The sequence below is a fragment of the Saccoglossus kowalevskii genome, chromosome 9 (assembly GCF_978046115.1).
Source record: "Saccoglossus kowalevskii chromosome 9, keSacKowa6.1, whole genome shotgun sequence".
NCBI lineage: Eukaryota > Metazoa > Hemichordata > Enteropneusta > Harrimaniidae > Saccoglossus > Saccoglossus kowalevskii.
The window spans coordinates 9,308,350-9,323,215 of record NC_140649.1 but is presented as its reverse complement, the minus strand read 5'-3'; the positions used below and the strand labels follow the sequence as shown (position 1 = coordinate 9,323,215).

Genomic DNA, 14,866 nt, shown 5'->3' with positions numbered 1-14,866 from the left:
GATTGTAAATGAGTTCGTCTCGGTGTTCCAGTTGTGCGAGTGTGCTTCGATTGTAAATCACTTTATTCATGACACACTGTACTGGTCTTCTGATTAGCATTGTATGGAATATGTTATCGACTGGGTGGAGTAGTAAATTAGAGAGCTAGCCTCAGTCGACTATAGTGCCTTGTTTGAAATGGAAAACGGGTAAATTTACTTATACTGACTGGCAAATGAACATTAAATATACGTATATACGTTCACAGACACATACATACATACTATAATACGGTAGTTCTCTTTTTGGAGGATGTGGTGGCCCTGAAAATGGCCGTTTGGTTTGGGTTTATATTCTACGTTTATCCACCAAAACCGTACAATATACGACCCTGGCGTTTTAGTGCGTAGACGACATCCATAGCGGTGACGGTCTTTCTTTTGGCGTGCTCTGTGTAGGTGACGGCGTCACGGATGACATTCTCTAAGAACACCTTCAATACACCCCGAGTTTCTTCGTAGATGAGACCGGAGATACGTTTGACACCACCACGACGTGCAAGACGTCGGATAGCTGGCTTGGTGATACCTTGAATATTATCGCGAAGAACTTTACGATGACGCTTGGCGCCTCCCTTTCCAAGACCCTTGCCTCCTTTACCACGACCAGACATGTTTGATGAGTTCAGTGTATAGAAGTCAACTGCCTAAATTGATCAAATCTCTCGCACTTTATAGTCTGGTTGCGAACGTGAAAGGACTCACAACGCACAATGACAAATAATTCGCACCCATTATATTTTACGTTTCAATCAACATCGCCGCTGATTGGCCATTAGTCACAACCAATAGGAGAGCGCGTGGTGGGGTCAATGACCTTTCAGACGACGGTCGAATCCGACTTTAGTCCCACTCTCTCCTTATGTATCACGAACTCGTGTTTGTTTTATTCAGCCCAACACGATCGAAACTGTAAATAATTATTACAGTTCTGAGTCGGGCGACGACGGTAAACGAATGTAGGGCACATTTGACGTTTTAATCAATATACATGACACAGATACTGGTGTACTTTGCATTAAACATACCAGAAAATGTAATGAATCACACTTTCCAAACCCGGTCTCCTTGCTACACGATGTAATGTAAAGCGTACACATTACGCAATTCGTCAAACCGAACGAGCAATGTGTGATTTGCACTTACGTAAACAGTTAGAGTTTGTATTGAATGGACACAGTGGTGGAACAATTTAAGTGTTACGTGTCTTAATGCAAGAATTACGAACATTGTTGAGACAACGACCGAGTCCACCAACTTTGCTCGCAACTTCCAATTACAAGATGCGACATGGACGAGAACACATTAAGCTATGTATATAGACGAATACCCGTGGTTAAGATTTTCCACGTATTGATATCGATGTGTTTATTAGCATTACTTTAACGAATAGGTACATTTTCCAATACGCATGTTTTCATAAACGTTACAACATTCTTATTTATACAACCTTACAACAATAATTCAAACATATTGATTTATTTATTTTATCTGTTTATTTATGTATTCCTTCATTCATTCGTGTAATGGTATATTTATTTCCATGTGTAAGCTCATATATGTCATATAACACTGCATTAGTAGGCAGCTCTAGGTGCATGTTGTGAGTTTTTTTTTCACGGTAGTTCTCTTTTTGGAGGATGTGGTGGCCCTGAAAAGGGCCGTTTGGTTTGTGTATGACAAGCATACTACTTCGAACTGGTATACTTGGTGACTGCTTTTGTTCCTTCACTGACTGCATGTTTGGCAAGCTCACCGGGCAAAAGAAGACGGACAGCGGTCTGAACCTCTCTGCTGGTAATGGTTCTACGCTTGTTGTAGTGTGCCAACCTGGAGGCCTCTGTGGCGATACGTTCAAATATGTCGTTGACGAAGCTGTTCATGATCGACATAGCCTTGGATGACACACCAGTGCCTGGGTGAATTGCTTCAATACCTTGTAGATGTAAATACCGTAGGATTCTTTTCTACCTCTCTTTCGCTTTCTCTTGTCGCCAGTAGGACGGGTGGCCTTAGCCTTACCGCCTTTCTTTGATGCTTTACCACTAGTTTTGGGAGGCATGTTGAACGTATGAGGATGAAGTTCAAAGTGACTGTCATTGGCGTAGATTCACTATTTATAGCGAACGATATGCTAATGAAGGATTCTAAACCAAGCGCGCCAAAACCAAACGAACGCAAGAGAAAACACAGTTTTTTAGGGTTTTTTTCATTCAAAGTGTTCATTGTCATTGTTGAGGCGCTGACTGAATGCTATTCATCTCTATCCTCAATTCTGATTGGAAGTATATATTTGCAATCGGAATCCGGGTCGGGTGTATAAAAACAGCCAGTGAGATACCCGCAGTATCATTCTCGTCCTAGTTCGAGCCGAATAGTTAACATACAATCATGTCTGGTCGTGGAAAAGGTGGTAAGGCAAAGGGCAAGTCCAAGACTCGTTCATCCCGTGCTGGTCTCCAGTTCCCAGTAGGTCGCGTACACCGATTCTTAAGAAAAGGCAATTATGCCGAGCGTGTTGGTGCCGGCGCTCCTGTATATTTGGCTGCAGTACTCGAGTACTTGGCCGCGGAAATACTGGAGTTGGCCGGTAACGCCGCTCGTGACAACAAGAAGTCCAGGATCATTCCACGTCACTTACAGCTTGCTGTCCGAAACGGCGAGGAGTTGAACAAGCTCATGTCGGGAGTCACCATCGCCCAGGGTGGTGTATTGCCTAATATCCAGGCCGTTCTCCTGCCAAAGAAGTCCAACCCTAAATCCAAGTAAACCACTAAGTATGCACTGCATACACAAACCAAACTGCCCTTTTCAGGGCCACCACATCCTCCAAAAAGAGAACTACCGTAATAATTATAAATGATGTGTGTTGTTGTGAACGAGTGTAGAATTAGCGTAGCACTCAGAATCGCAAATATTATTGTAAGGGAAGGCAGGCCGGCAGCACGGCGAGATGTTATTTGAATAAAAAAAACAATAGTATCTACACAGCTCAGCTCTCGGTGGCGTTTTTGTGACACCGTGCTCTCCCCGCAAATGTAGCAGTCACATGGAAATGCAAAACAACAATCGAGATAAATGCATTAAAGCTTCAATATATCCATCTCACACTCACCACGTATATACACAATTCGCCAAGCAAGGAAACACGTTGCTATTTGCAATGACGTCTCTGTATTATGTGTTAATATATTATTAGGCATTTTGTATGTGGCGTAAAACGATCGCGAGTGCATCAGTTGATGTGAAAAACGGGTGATTGTAAATGAGTTCGTCTCGGTGTTCCAGTTGTGCGAGTGTGCTTCGATTGTAAATCACTTTATTCATGACACACTGTACTGGTCTTCTGATTAGCATTGTATGGAATATGTTATCGACTGGGTGGAGTAGTAAATTAGAGAGCTAGCCTCAGTCGACTATAGTGCCTTGTTTGAAATGGAAAACGGGTAAATTTACTTATACTGACTGGCAAATGAACATTAAATATACGTATATACGTTCACAGACACATACATACATACTATAATACGGTAGTTCTCTTTTTGGAGGATGTGGTGGCCCTGAAAAGGGCCGTTTGGTTTGGGTTTATATTCTACGTTTATCCACCAAAACCGTACAATGTACGACCCTGGCGTTTTAGTGCGTAGACGACATCCATGGCGGTGACGGTCTTTCTTTTGGCGTGCTCTGTGTAGGTGACGGCGTCACGGATGACATTCTCTAAGAACACCTTCAATACACCCCGAGTTTCTTCGTAGATGAGACCGGAGATACGTTTGACACCACCACGACGTGCAAGACGTCGGATAGCTGGCTTGGTGATACCTTGAATATTATCGCGAAGAACTTTACGATGACGCTTGGCGCCTCCCTTTCCAAGACCCTTGCCTCCTTTGCCACGACCAGACATGTTTGATGAGTTCAGTGTATAGAAGTCAACTGCCTAAATTGATCAAATCTCTCGCACTTTATAGTCTTGTTGCGAACGTGAAAGGACTCACAACGCACTTGAAAAATCTTCTGTCAGATACGCACAATGACAAATAATTCGCACCCATTATATTTTACGTTTCAATCAACATCGCCGCTGATTGGCCATTAGTCACAACCAATAGGAGAGCGCGTGGTGGGGTCAATGACCTTTCAGACGACGGTCGAATCCGACTTTAGTCCCACTCTCTTCTTATGTATCACGAACTCGTGTTTGTTTTATTCAGCCCAACACGATCGAAACTGTAAATAATTATTACAGTTCTGAGTCGGGCGACGACGGTAAACGAATGTAGGGCACATTTGACGTTTTAATCAATATACATGACACAGATACTGGTGTACTTTGCATTAAACATACCAGAAAATGTAATGAATCACACTTTCCAAACCCGGTCTCCTTGCTACACGATGTAATGTAAAGCGTACACATTACGCAATTCGTCAAACCGAACGAGCAATGTGTGATGTGCACTTACGTAAACAGTTAGAGTTTGTATTGAATGGACACAGTGGTGGAACAATTTAAGTGTTACGTGTCTTAATGCAAGAGTTACGAACATTGTCACCATCGCCCAGGGTGGTGTATTGCCTAATATCCAGGCCGTTCTCCTGCCAAAGAAGTCCAACCCTAAATCCAAGTAAACCACTAAGTATGCACTGCATACACAAACCAAACGGCCCTTTTCAGGGCCACCACATCCTCCAAAAAGAGAACTACCGTAATAATTATAAATGATGTGTGTTGTTGTGAACGAGTGTAGAATTAGCGTAGCACTCAGAATCGCAAATATTATTGTAAGGGAAGGCAGGCCGGCAGCACGGCGAGATGTTATTTGAATAAAAAAAACAATAGTATCTACACAGCTCAGCTCTCGGTGGCGTTTTTGTGACACCGTGCTCTCCCCGCAAATGTAGCAGTCACATGGAAATGCAATACAACAATCGAGATAAATGCATTAAAGCTTCAATATATCCATCTCACACTCACCACGTATATACACAATTCGCCAAGCAAGGAAACACGTTGCTATTTGCAATGACGTCTCTGTATTATGTGTTAATATATTATTAGGCATTTTGTATGTGGCGTAAAACGATCGCGAGTGCATCAGTTGATGTGAAAAACGGGTGATTGTAAATGAGTTCGTCTCGGTGTTCCAGTTGTGCGAGTGTGCTTCGATTGTAAATCACTTTATTCATGACACACTGTACTGGTCTTCTGATTAGCATTGTATGGAATATGTTATCGACTGGGTGGAGTAGTAAATTAGAGAGCTAGCCTCAGTCGACTATAGTGCCTTGTTTGAAATGGAAAACGGGTAAATTTACTTATACTGACTGGCAAATGAACATTAAATATACGTATATACGTTCACAGACACATACATACATACTATAATACGGTAGTTCTCTTTTTGGAGGATGTGGTGGCCCTGAAAAGGGCCGTTTGGTTTGGGTTTATATTCTACGTTTATCCACCAAAACCGTACAATGTACGACCCTGGCGTTTTAGTGCGTAGACGACATCCATGGCGGTGACGGTCTTTCTTTTGGCGTGCTCTGTGTAGGTGACGGCGTCACGGATGACATTCTCTAAGAACACCTTCAATACACCCCGAGTTTCTTCGTAGATGAGACCGGAGATACGTTTGACACCACCACGACGTGCAAGACGTCGGATAGCTGGCTTGGTGATACCTTGAATATTATCGCGAAGAACTTTACGATGACGCTTGGCGCCTCCCTTTCCAAGACCCTTGCCTCCTTTGCCACGACCAGACATGTTTGATGAGTTCAGTGTATAGAAGTCAACTGCCTAAATTGATCAAATCTCTCGCACTTTATAGTCTTGTTGCGAACGTGAAAGGACTCACAACGCACTTGAAAAATCTTCTGTCAGATACGCACAATGACAAATAATTCGCACCCATTATATTTTACGTTTCAATCAACATCGCCGCTGATTGGCCATTAGTCACAACCAATAGGAGAGCGCGTGGTGGGGTCAATGACCTTTCAGACGACGGTCGAATCCGACTTTAGTCCCACTCTCTTCTTATGTATCACGAACTCGTGTTTGTTTTATTCAGCCCAACACGATCGAAACTGTAAATAATTATTACAGTTCTGAGTCGGGCGACGACGGTAAACGAATGTAGGGCACATTTGACGTTTTAATCAATATACATGACACAGATACTGGTGTACTTTGCATTAAACATACCAGAAAATGTAATGAATCACACTTTCCAAACCCGGTCTCCTTGCTACACGATGTAATGTAAAGCGTACACATTACGCAATTCGTCAAACCGAACGAGCAATGTGTGATGTGCACTTACGTAAACAGTTAGAGTTTGTATTGAATGGACACAGTGGTGGAACAATTTAAGTGTTACGTGTCTTAATGCAAGAGTTACGAACATTGTCACCATCGCCCAGGGTGGTGTATTGCCTAATATCCAGGCCGTTCTCCTGCCAAAGAAGTCCAACCCTAAATCCAAGTAAACCACTAAGTATGCACTGCATACACAAACCAAACGGCCCTTTTCAGGGCCACCACATCCTCCAAAAAGAGAACTACCGTAATAATTATAAATGATGTGTGTTGTTGTGAACGAGTGTAGAATTAGCGTAGCACTCAGAATCGCAAATATTATTGTAAGGGAAGGCAGGCCGGCAGCACGGCGAGATGTTATTTGAATAAAAAAAACAATAGTATCTACACAGCTCAGCTCTCGGTGGCGTTTTTGTGACACCGTGCTCTCCCCGCAAATGTAGCAGTCACATGGAAATGCAATACAACAATCGAGATAAATGCATTAAAGCTTCAATATATCCATCTCACACTCACCACGTATATACACAATTCGCCAAGCAAGGAAACACGTTGCTATTTGCAATGACGTCTCTGTATTATGTGTTAATATATTATTAGGCATTTTGTATGTGGCGTAAAACGATCGCGAGTGCATCAGTTGATGTGAAAAACGGGTGATTGTAAATGAGTTCGTCTCGGTGTTCCAGTTGTGCGAGTGTGCTTCGATTGTAAATCACTTTATTCATGACACACTGTACTGGTCTTCTGATTAGCATTGTATGGAATATGTTATCGACTGGGTGGAGTAGTAAATTAGAGAGCTAGCCTCAGTCGACTATAGTGCCTTGTTTGAAATGGAAAACGGGTAAATTTACTTATACTGACTGGCAAATGAACATTAAATATACGTATATACGTTCACAGACACATACATACATACTATAATACGGTAGTACTCTTTTTGGAGGATGTGGTGGCCCTGAAAAGGGCCGTTTGGTTTGGGTTTATATTCTACGTTTATCCACCAAAACCGTACAATGTACGACCCTGGCGTTTTAGTGCGTAGACGACATCCATGGCGGTGACGGTCTTTCTTTTGGCGTGCTCTGTGTAGGTGACGGCGTCACGGATGACATTCTCTAAGAACACCTTCAATACACCCCGAGTTTCTTCGTAGATGAGACCGGAGATACGTTTGACACCACCACGACGTGCAAGACGTCGGATAGCTGGCTTGGTGATACCTTGAATATTATCGCGAAGAACTTTACGATGACGCTTGGCGCCTCCCTTTCCAAGACCCTTGCCTCCTTTGCCACGACCAGACATGTTTGATGAGTTCAGTGTATAGAAGTCAACTGCCTAAATTGATCAAATCTCTCGCACTTTATAGTCTGGTTGCGAACGTGAAAGGACTCACAACGCACTTGAAAAATCTTCTGTCAGATACGCACAATGACAAATAATTCGCACCCGTTATATTTTACGTTTCAATCAACATCGCCGCTGATTGGCCATTAGTCACAACCAATAGGAGAGCGCGTGGTGGGGTCAATGACCTTTCAGACGACGGTCGAATCCGACTTTAGTCCCACTCTCTTCTTATGTATCACGAACTCGTGTTTGTTTTATTCAGCCCAACACGATCGAAACTGTAAATAATTATTACAGTTCTGAGTCGGGCGACGACGGTAAACGAATGTAGGGCACATTTGACGTTTTAATCAATATACATGACACAGATACTGGTGTACTTTGCATTAAACATACCAGAAAATGTAATGAATCACACTTTCCAAACCCGGTCTCCTTGCTACACGATGTAATGTAAAGCGTACACATTACGCAATTCGTCAAACCGAACGAGCAATGTGTGATTTGCACTTACGTAAACAGTTAGAGTTTGTATTGAATGGACACAGTGGTGGAACAATTTAAGTGTTACGTGTCTTAATGCAAGAGTTACGAACATTGTCACCATCGCCCAGGGTGGTGTATTGCCTAATATCCAGGCCGTTCTCCTGCCAAAGAAGTCCAACCCTAAATCCAAGTAAACCACTAAGTATGCACTGCATACACAAACCAAACGGCCCTTTTCAGGGCCACCACATCCTCCAAAAAGAGAACTACCGTAATAATTATAAATGATGTGTGTTGTTGTGAACGAGTGTAGAATTAGCGTAGCACTCAGAATCGCAAATATTATTGTAAGGGAAGGCAGGCCGGCAGCACGGCGAGATGTTATTTGAATAAAAAAAACAATAGTATCTACACAGCTCAGCTCTCGGTGGCGTTTTTGTGACACCGTGCTCTCCCCGCAAATGTAGCAGTCACATGGAAATGCAATACAACAATCGAGATAAATGCATTAAAGCTTCAATATATCCATCTCACACTCACCACGTATATACACAATTCGCCAAGCAAGGAAACACGTTGCTATTTGCAATGACGTCTCTGTATTATGTGTTAATATATTATTAGGCATTTTGTATGTGGCGTAAAACGATCGCGAGTGCATCAGTTGATGTGAAAAACGGGTGATTGTAAATGAGTTCGTCTCGGTGTTCCAGTTGTGCGAGTGTGCTTCGATTGTAAATCACTTTATTCATGACACACTGTACTGGTCTTCTGATTAGCATTGTATGGAATATGTTATCGACTGGGTGGAGTAGTAAATTAGAGAGCTAGCCTCAGTCGACTATAGTGCCTTGTTTGAAATGGAAAACGGGTAAATTTACTTATACTGACTGGCAAATGAACATTAAATATACGTATATACGTTCACAGACACATACATACATACTATAATACGGTAGTTCTCTTTTTGGAGGATGTGGTGGCCCTGAAAAGGGCCGTTTGGTTTGGGTTTATATTCTACGTTTATCCACCAAAACCGTACAATGTACGACCCTGGCGTTTTAGTGCGTAGACGACATCCATGGCGGTGACGGTCTTTCTTTTGGCGTGCTCTGTGTAGGTGACGGCGTCACGGATGACATTCTCTAAGAACACCTTCAATACACCCCGAGTTTCTTCGTAGATGAGACCGGAGATACGTTTGACACCACCACGACGTGCAAGACGTCGGATAGCTGGCTTGGTGATACCTTGAATATTATCGCGAAGAACTTTACGATGACGCTTGGCGCCTCCCTTTCCAAGACCCTTGCCTCCTTTGCCACGACCAGACATGTTTGATGAGTTCAGTGTATAGAAGTCAACTGCCTAAATTGATCAAATCTCTCGCACTTTATAGTCTGGTTGCGAACGTGAAAGGACTCACAACGCACTTGAAAAATCTTCTGTCAGATACGCACAATGACAAATAATTCGCACCCATTATATTTTACGTTTCAATCAACATCGCCGCTGATTGGCCATTAGTCACAACCAATAGGAGAGCGCGTGGTGGGGTCAATGACCTTTCAGACGACGGTCGAATCCGACTTTAGTCCCACTCTCTTCTTATGTATCACGAACTCGTGTTTGTTTTATTCAGCCCAACACGATCGAAACTGTAAATAATTATTACAGTTCTGAGTCGGGCGACGACGGTAAACGAATGTAGGGCACATTTGACGTTTTAATCAATATACATGACACAGATACTGGTGTACTTTGCATTAAACATACCAGAAAATGTAATGAATCACACTTTCCAAACCCGGTCTCCTTGCTACACGATGTAATGTAAAGCGTACACATTACGCAATTCGTCAAACCGAACGAGCAATGTGTGATTTGCACTTACGTAAACAGTTAGAGTTTGTATTGAATGGACACAGTGGTGGAACAATTTAAGTGTTACGTGTCTTAATGCAAGAGTTACGAACATTGTTAAGACAACGACCGAGTCCACCAACTTTGCTCGCAACTTCCAATTACAAGATGCGACATGGACGAGAACACATTAAGCTATGTATATAGACGAATACCCGTGGTTAAGATTTTCCACGTATTGATATCGCTGTGTTTATTAGCATTACTTTAACGAATAGGTACATTTTCCAATACGCATGTTTTCATAAACGTTACAACATTCTTATTTATACAACCTTACAACAATAATTCAAACATATTGATTTATTTATTTTATCTGTTTATTTATGTATTCCTTCATTCATTCGTGTAATGGTATATTTATTTCCATGTGTAAGCTCATATATGTCATATAACACTGCATTAGTAGGCAGCTCTAGGTGCATGTTGTGAGTTTTTTTTTCACGGTAGTTCTCTTTTTGGAGGATGTGGTGGCCCTGAAAAGCAAGGAAACACGTTGCTATTTGCAATGACGTCTCTGTATTATGTGTTAATATATTATTAGGCATTTTGTATGTGGCGTAAAACGATCGCGAGTGCATCAGTTGATGTGAAAAACGGGTGATTGTAAATGAGTTCGTCTCGGTGTTCCAGTTGTGCGAGTGTGCTTCGATTGTAAATCACTTTATTCATGACACACTGTACTGGTCTTCTGATTAGCATTGTATGGAATATGTTATCGACTGGGTGGAGTAGTAAATTAGAGAGCTAGCCTCAGTCGACTATAGTGCCTTGTTTGAAATGGAAAACGGGTAAATTTACTTATACTGACTGGCAAATGAACATTAAATATACGTATATACGTTCACAGACACATACATACATACTATAATACGGTAGTTCTCTTTTTGGAGGATGTGGTGGCCCTGAAAAGGGCCGTTTGGTTTGGGTTTATATTCTACGTTTATCCACCAAAACCGTACAATGTACGACCCTGGCGTTTTAGTGCGTAGACGACATCCATGGCGGTGACGGTCTTTCTTTTGGCGTGCTCTGTGTAGGTGACGGCGTCACGGATGACATTCTCTAAGAACACCTTCAATACACCCCGAGTTTCTTCGTAGATGAGACCGGAGATACGTTTGACACCACCACGACGTGCAAGACGTCGGATAGCTGGCTTGGTGATACCTTGAATATTATCGCGAAGAACTTTACGATGACGCTTGGCGCCTCCCTTTCCAAGACCCTTGCCTCCTTTGCCACGACCAGACATGTTTGATGAGTTCAGTGTATAGAAGTCAACTGCCTAAATTGATCAAATCTCTCGCACTTTATAGTCTTGTTGCGAACGTGAAAGGACTCACAACGCACTTGAAAAATCTTCTGTCAGATACGCACAATGACAAATAATTCGCACCCATTATATTTTACGTTTCAATCAACATCGCCGCTGATTGGCCATTAGTCACAACCAATAGGAGAGCGCGTGGTGGGGTCAATGACCTTTCAGACGACGGTCGAATCCGACTTTAGTCCCACTCTCTTCTTATGTATCACGAACTCGTGTTTGTTTTATTCAGCCCAACACGATCGAAACTGTAAATAATTATTACAGTTCTGAGTCGGGCGACGACGGTAAACGAATGTAGGGCACATTTGACGTTTTAATCAATATACATGACACAGATACTGGTGTACTTTGCATTAAACATACCAGAAAATGTAATGAATCACACTTTCCAAACCCGGTCTCCTTGCTACACGATGTAATGTAAAGCGTACACATTACGCAATTCGTCAAACCGAACGAGCAATGTGTGATGTGCACTTACGTAAACAGTTAGAGTTTGTATTGAATGGACACAGTGGTGGAACAATTTAAGTGTTACGTGTCTTAATGCAAGAGTTACGAACATTGTCACCATCGCCCAGGGTGGTGTATTGCCTAATATCCAGGCCGTTCTCCTGCCAAAGAAGTCCAACCCTAAATCCAAGTAAACCACTAAGTATGCACTGCATACACAAACCAAACGGCCCTTTTCAGGGCCACCACATCCTCCAAAAAGAGAACTACCGTAATAATTATAAATGATGTGTGTTGTTGTGAACGAGTGTAGAATTAGCGTAGCACTCAGAATCGCAAATATTATTGTAAGGGAAGGCAGGCCGGCAGCACGGCGAGATGTTATTTGAATAAAAATAACAATAGTATCTACACAGCTCAGCTCTCGGTGGCGTTTTTGTGACACCGTGCTCTCCCCGCAAATGTAGCAGTCACATGGAAATGCAATACAACAATCGAGATAAATGCATTAAAGCTTCAATATATCCATCTCACACTCACCACGTATATACACAATTCGCCAAGCAAGGAAACACGTTGCTATTTGCAATGACGTCTCTGTATTATGTGTTAATATATTATTAGGCATTTTGTATGTGGCGTAAAACGATCGCGAGTGCATCAGTTGATGTGAAAAACGGGTGATTGTAAATGAGTTCGTCTCGGTGTTCCAGTTGTGCGAGTGTGCTTCGATTGTAAATCACTTTATTCATGACACACTGTACTGGTCTTCTGATTAGCATTGTATGGAATATGTTATCGACTGGGTGGAGTAGTAAATTAGAGAGCTAGCCTCAGTCGACTATAGTGCCTTGTTTGAAATGGAAAACGGGTAAATTTACTTATACTGACTGGCAAATGAACATTAAATATACGTATATACGTTCACAGACACATACATACATACTATAATACGGTAGTACTCTTTTTGGAGGATGTGGTGGCCCTGAAAAGGGCCGTTTGGTTTGGGTTTATATTCTACGTTTATCCACCAAAACCGTACAATGTACGACCCTGGCGTTTTAGTGCGTAGACGACATCCATGGCGGTGACGGTCTTTCTTTTGGCGTGCTCTGTGTAGGTGACGGCGTCACGGATGACATTCTCTAAGAACACCTTCAATACACCCCGAGTTTCTTCGTAGATGAGACCGGAGATACGTTTGACACCACCACGACGTGCAAGACGTCGGATAGCTGGCTTGGTGATACCTTGAATATTATCGCGAAGAACTTTACGATGACGCTTGGCGCCTCCCTTTCCAAGACCCTTGCCTCCTTTGCCACGACCAGACATGTTTGATGAGTTCAGTGTATAGAAGTCAACTGCCTAAATTGATCAAATCTCTCGCACTTTATAGTCTGGTTGCGAACGTGAAAGGACTCACAACGCACTTGAAAAATCTTCTGTCAGATACGCACAATGACAAATAATTCGCACCCGTTATATTTTACGTTTCAATCAACATCGCCGCTGATTGGCCATTAGTCACAACCAATAGGAGAGCGCGTGGTGGGGTCAATGACCTTTCAGACGACGGTCGAATCCGACTTTAGTCCCACTCTCTTCTTATGTATCACGAACTCGTGTTTGTTTTATTCAGCCCAACACGATCGAAACTGTAAATAATTATTACAGTTCTGAGTCGGGCGACGACGGTAAACGAATGTAGGGCACATTTGACGTTTTAATCAATATACATGACACAGATACTGGTGTACTTTGCATTAAACATACCAGAAAATGTAATGAATCACACTTTCCAAACCCGGTCTCCTTGCTACACGATGTAATGTAAAGCGTACACATTACGCAATTCGTCAAACCGAACGAGCAATGTGTGATTTGCACTTACGTAAACAGTTAGAGTTTGTATTGAATGGACACAGTGGTGGAACAATTTAAGTGTTACGTGTCTTAATGCAAGAGTTACGAACATTGTTAAGACAACGACCGAGTCCACCAACTTTGCTCGCAACTTCCAATTACAAGATGCGACATGGACGAGAACACATTAAGCTATGTATATAGACGAATACCCGTGGTTAAGATTTTCCACGTATTGATATCGCTGTGTTTATTAGCATTACTTTAACGAATAGGTACATTTTCCAATACGCATGTTTTCATAAACGTTACAACATTCTTATTTATACAACCTTACAACAATAATTCAAACATATTGATTTATTTATTTTATCTGTTTATTTATGTATTCCTTCATTCATTCGTGTAATGGTATATTTATTTCCATGTGTAAGCTCATATATGTCATATAACACTGCATTAGTAGGCAGCTCTAGGTGCATGTTGTGAGTTTTTTTTTCACGGTAGTTCTCTTTTTGGAGGATGTGGTGGCCCTGAAAAGGGCCGTTTGGTTTGTGTATGACAAGCATACTACTTCGAACTGGTATACTTGGTGACTGCTTTTGTTCCTTCACTGACTGCATGTTTGGCAAGCTCACCGGGCAAAAGAAGACGGACAGCGGTCTGAACCTCTCTGCTGGTAATGGTTCTACGCTTGTTGTAGTGTGCCAACCTGGAGGCCTCTGTGGCGATACGTTCAAATATGTCGTTGACGAAGCTGTTCATGATCGACATAGCCTTGGATGACACACCAGTGTCCGGGTGAACTTGCTTCAATACCTTGTAGATGTAAATACCGTAGGATTCTTTTCTACCTATCTTTCGCTTTCTCTTGTCGCCAGTAGGACGGGTGGCCTTAGCCTTACCGCCTTTCTTTGCTGCTTTACCACTAGTTTTGGGAGGCATGTTGAACGTATGAGGATGAAGTTCAAAGTGACAGTCATTGGCGTTGATTCACTATTTATAGCGAACGATATGCTAATGAAGGATTCTAAACCAAGCGCGCCAAAACTAAACGAACGCAAGAGAAAACACAGTTT

The 14,866-nt window shown here is 42.3% G+C and overlaps 9 protein-coding genes and 1 pseudogene across 9 annotated transcripts; 1 reads left to right on the top strand and 9 right to left on the bottom strand.

The window, feature by feature from the left end:
• Window positions 1-341: 341 nt before the first annotated feature.
• LOC146738278 (histone H4-like) lies at window positions 342-653 on the bottom strand. The gene has a single exon (XM_085503901.1). The coding sequence runs from the start codon at window positions 651-653 to the stop codon at window positions 342-344; it is 312 nt and encodes a 103-aa protein (XP_085360027.1).
• A 1,074-nt stretch (window positions 654-1,727) lies between these two features.
• On the bottom strand, window positions 1,728-2,101 carry LOC146738277 (histone H2B, gonadal-like; annotated as a pseudogene).
• A 257-nt stretch (window positions 2,102-2,358) lies between these two features.
• Window positions 2,359-2,808, top strand: LOC146738276 (histone H2A-like). Its single transcript, XM_085503716.1, has one exon. The coding sequence runs from the start codon at window positions 2,431-2,433 to the stop codon at window positions 2,806-2,808; it is 378 nt and encodes a 125-aa protein (XP_085359842.1). The 5' UTR covers window positions 2,359-2,430.
• Window positions 2,809-3,637: 829 nt separating this feature from the next.
• Window positions 3,638-3,949, bottom strand: LOC146738275 (histone H4). The gene has a single exon (XM_085503900.1). The coding sequence runs from the start codon at window positions 3,947-3,949 to the stop codon at window positions 3,638-3,640; it is 312 nt and encodes a 103-aa protein (XP_085360026.1).
• A 1,554-nt stretch (window positions 3,950-5,503) lies between these two features.
• On the bottom strand, window positions 5,504-5,815 carry LOC146738274 (histone H4). Its single transcript, XM_085503899.1, has one exon. The coding sequence runs from the start codon at window positions 5,813-5,815 to the stop codon at window positions 5,504-5,506; it is 312 nt and encodes a 103-aa protein (XP_085360025.1).
• Window positions 5,816-7,369: 1,554 nt separating this feature from the next.
• LOC100367942 (histone H4) lies at window positions 7,370-7,681 on the bottom strand. The gene has a single exon (XM_085503898.1). The coding sequence runs from the start codon at window positions 7,679-7,681 to the stop codon at window positions 7,370-7,372; it is 312 nt and encodes a 103-aa protein (XP_085360024.1).
• Window positions 7,682-9,235: 1,554 nt separating this feature from the next.
• LOC146738273 (histone H4) lies at window positions 9,236-9,547 on the bottom strand. Its single transcript, XM_085503897.1, has one exon. It carries the CDS (start codon window positions 9,545-9,547, stop codon window positions 9,236-9,238), a length of 312 nt encoding a protein of 103 aa, XP_085360023.1.
• A 1,531-nt stretch (window positions 9,548-11,078) lies between these two features.
• On the bottom strand, window positions 11,079-11,390 carry LOC146738272 (histone H4). Its single transcript, XM_085503896.1, has one exon. It carries the CDS (start codon window positions 11,388-11,390, stop codon window positions 11,079-11,081), a length of 312 nt encoding a protein of 103 aa, XP_085360022.1.
• A 1,554-nt stretch (window positions 11,391-12,944) lies between these two features.
• LOC146738271 (histone H4) lies at window positions 12,945-13,256 on the bottom strand. Its single transcript, XM_085503895.1, has one exon. It carries the CDS (start codon window positions 13,254-13,256, stop codon window positions 12,945-12,947), a length of 312 nt encoding a protein of 103 aa, XP_085360021.1.
• A 1,101-nt stretch (window positions 13,257-14,357) lies between these two features.
• On the bottom strand, window positions 14,358-14,732 carry LOC146738270 (histone H2B-like). The gene has a single exon (XM_085503715.1). The coding sequence runs from the start codon at window positions 14,730-14,732 to the stop codon at window positions 14,358-14,360; it is 375 nt and encodes a 124-aa protein (XP_085359841.1).
• Between the last annotated feature and the right edge of the window lie 134 nt (window positions 14,733-14,866).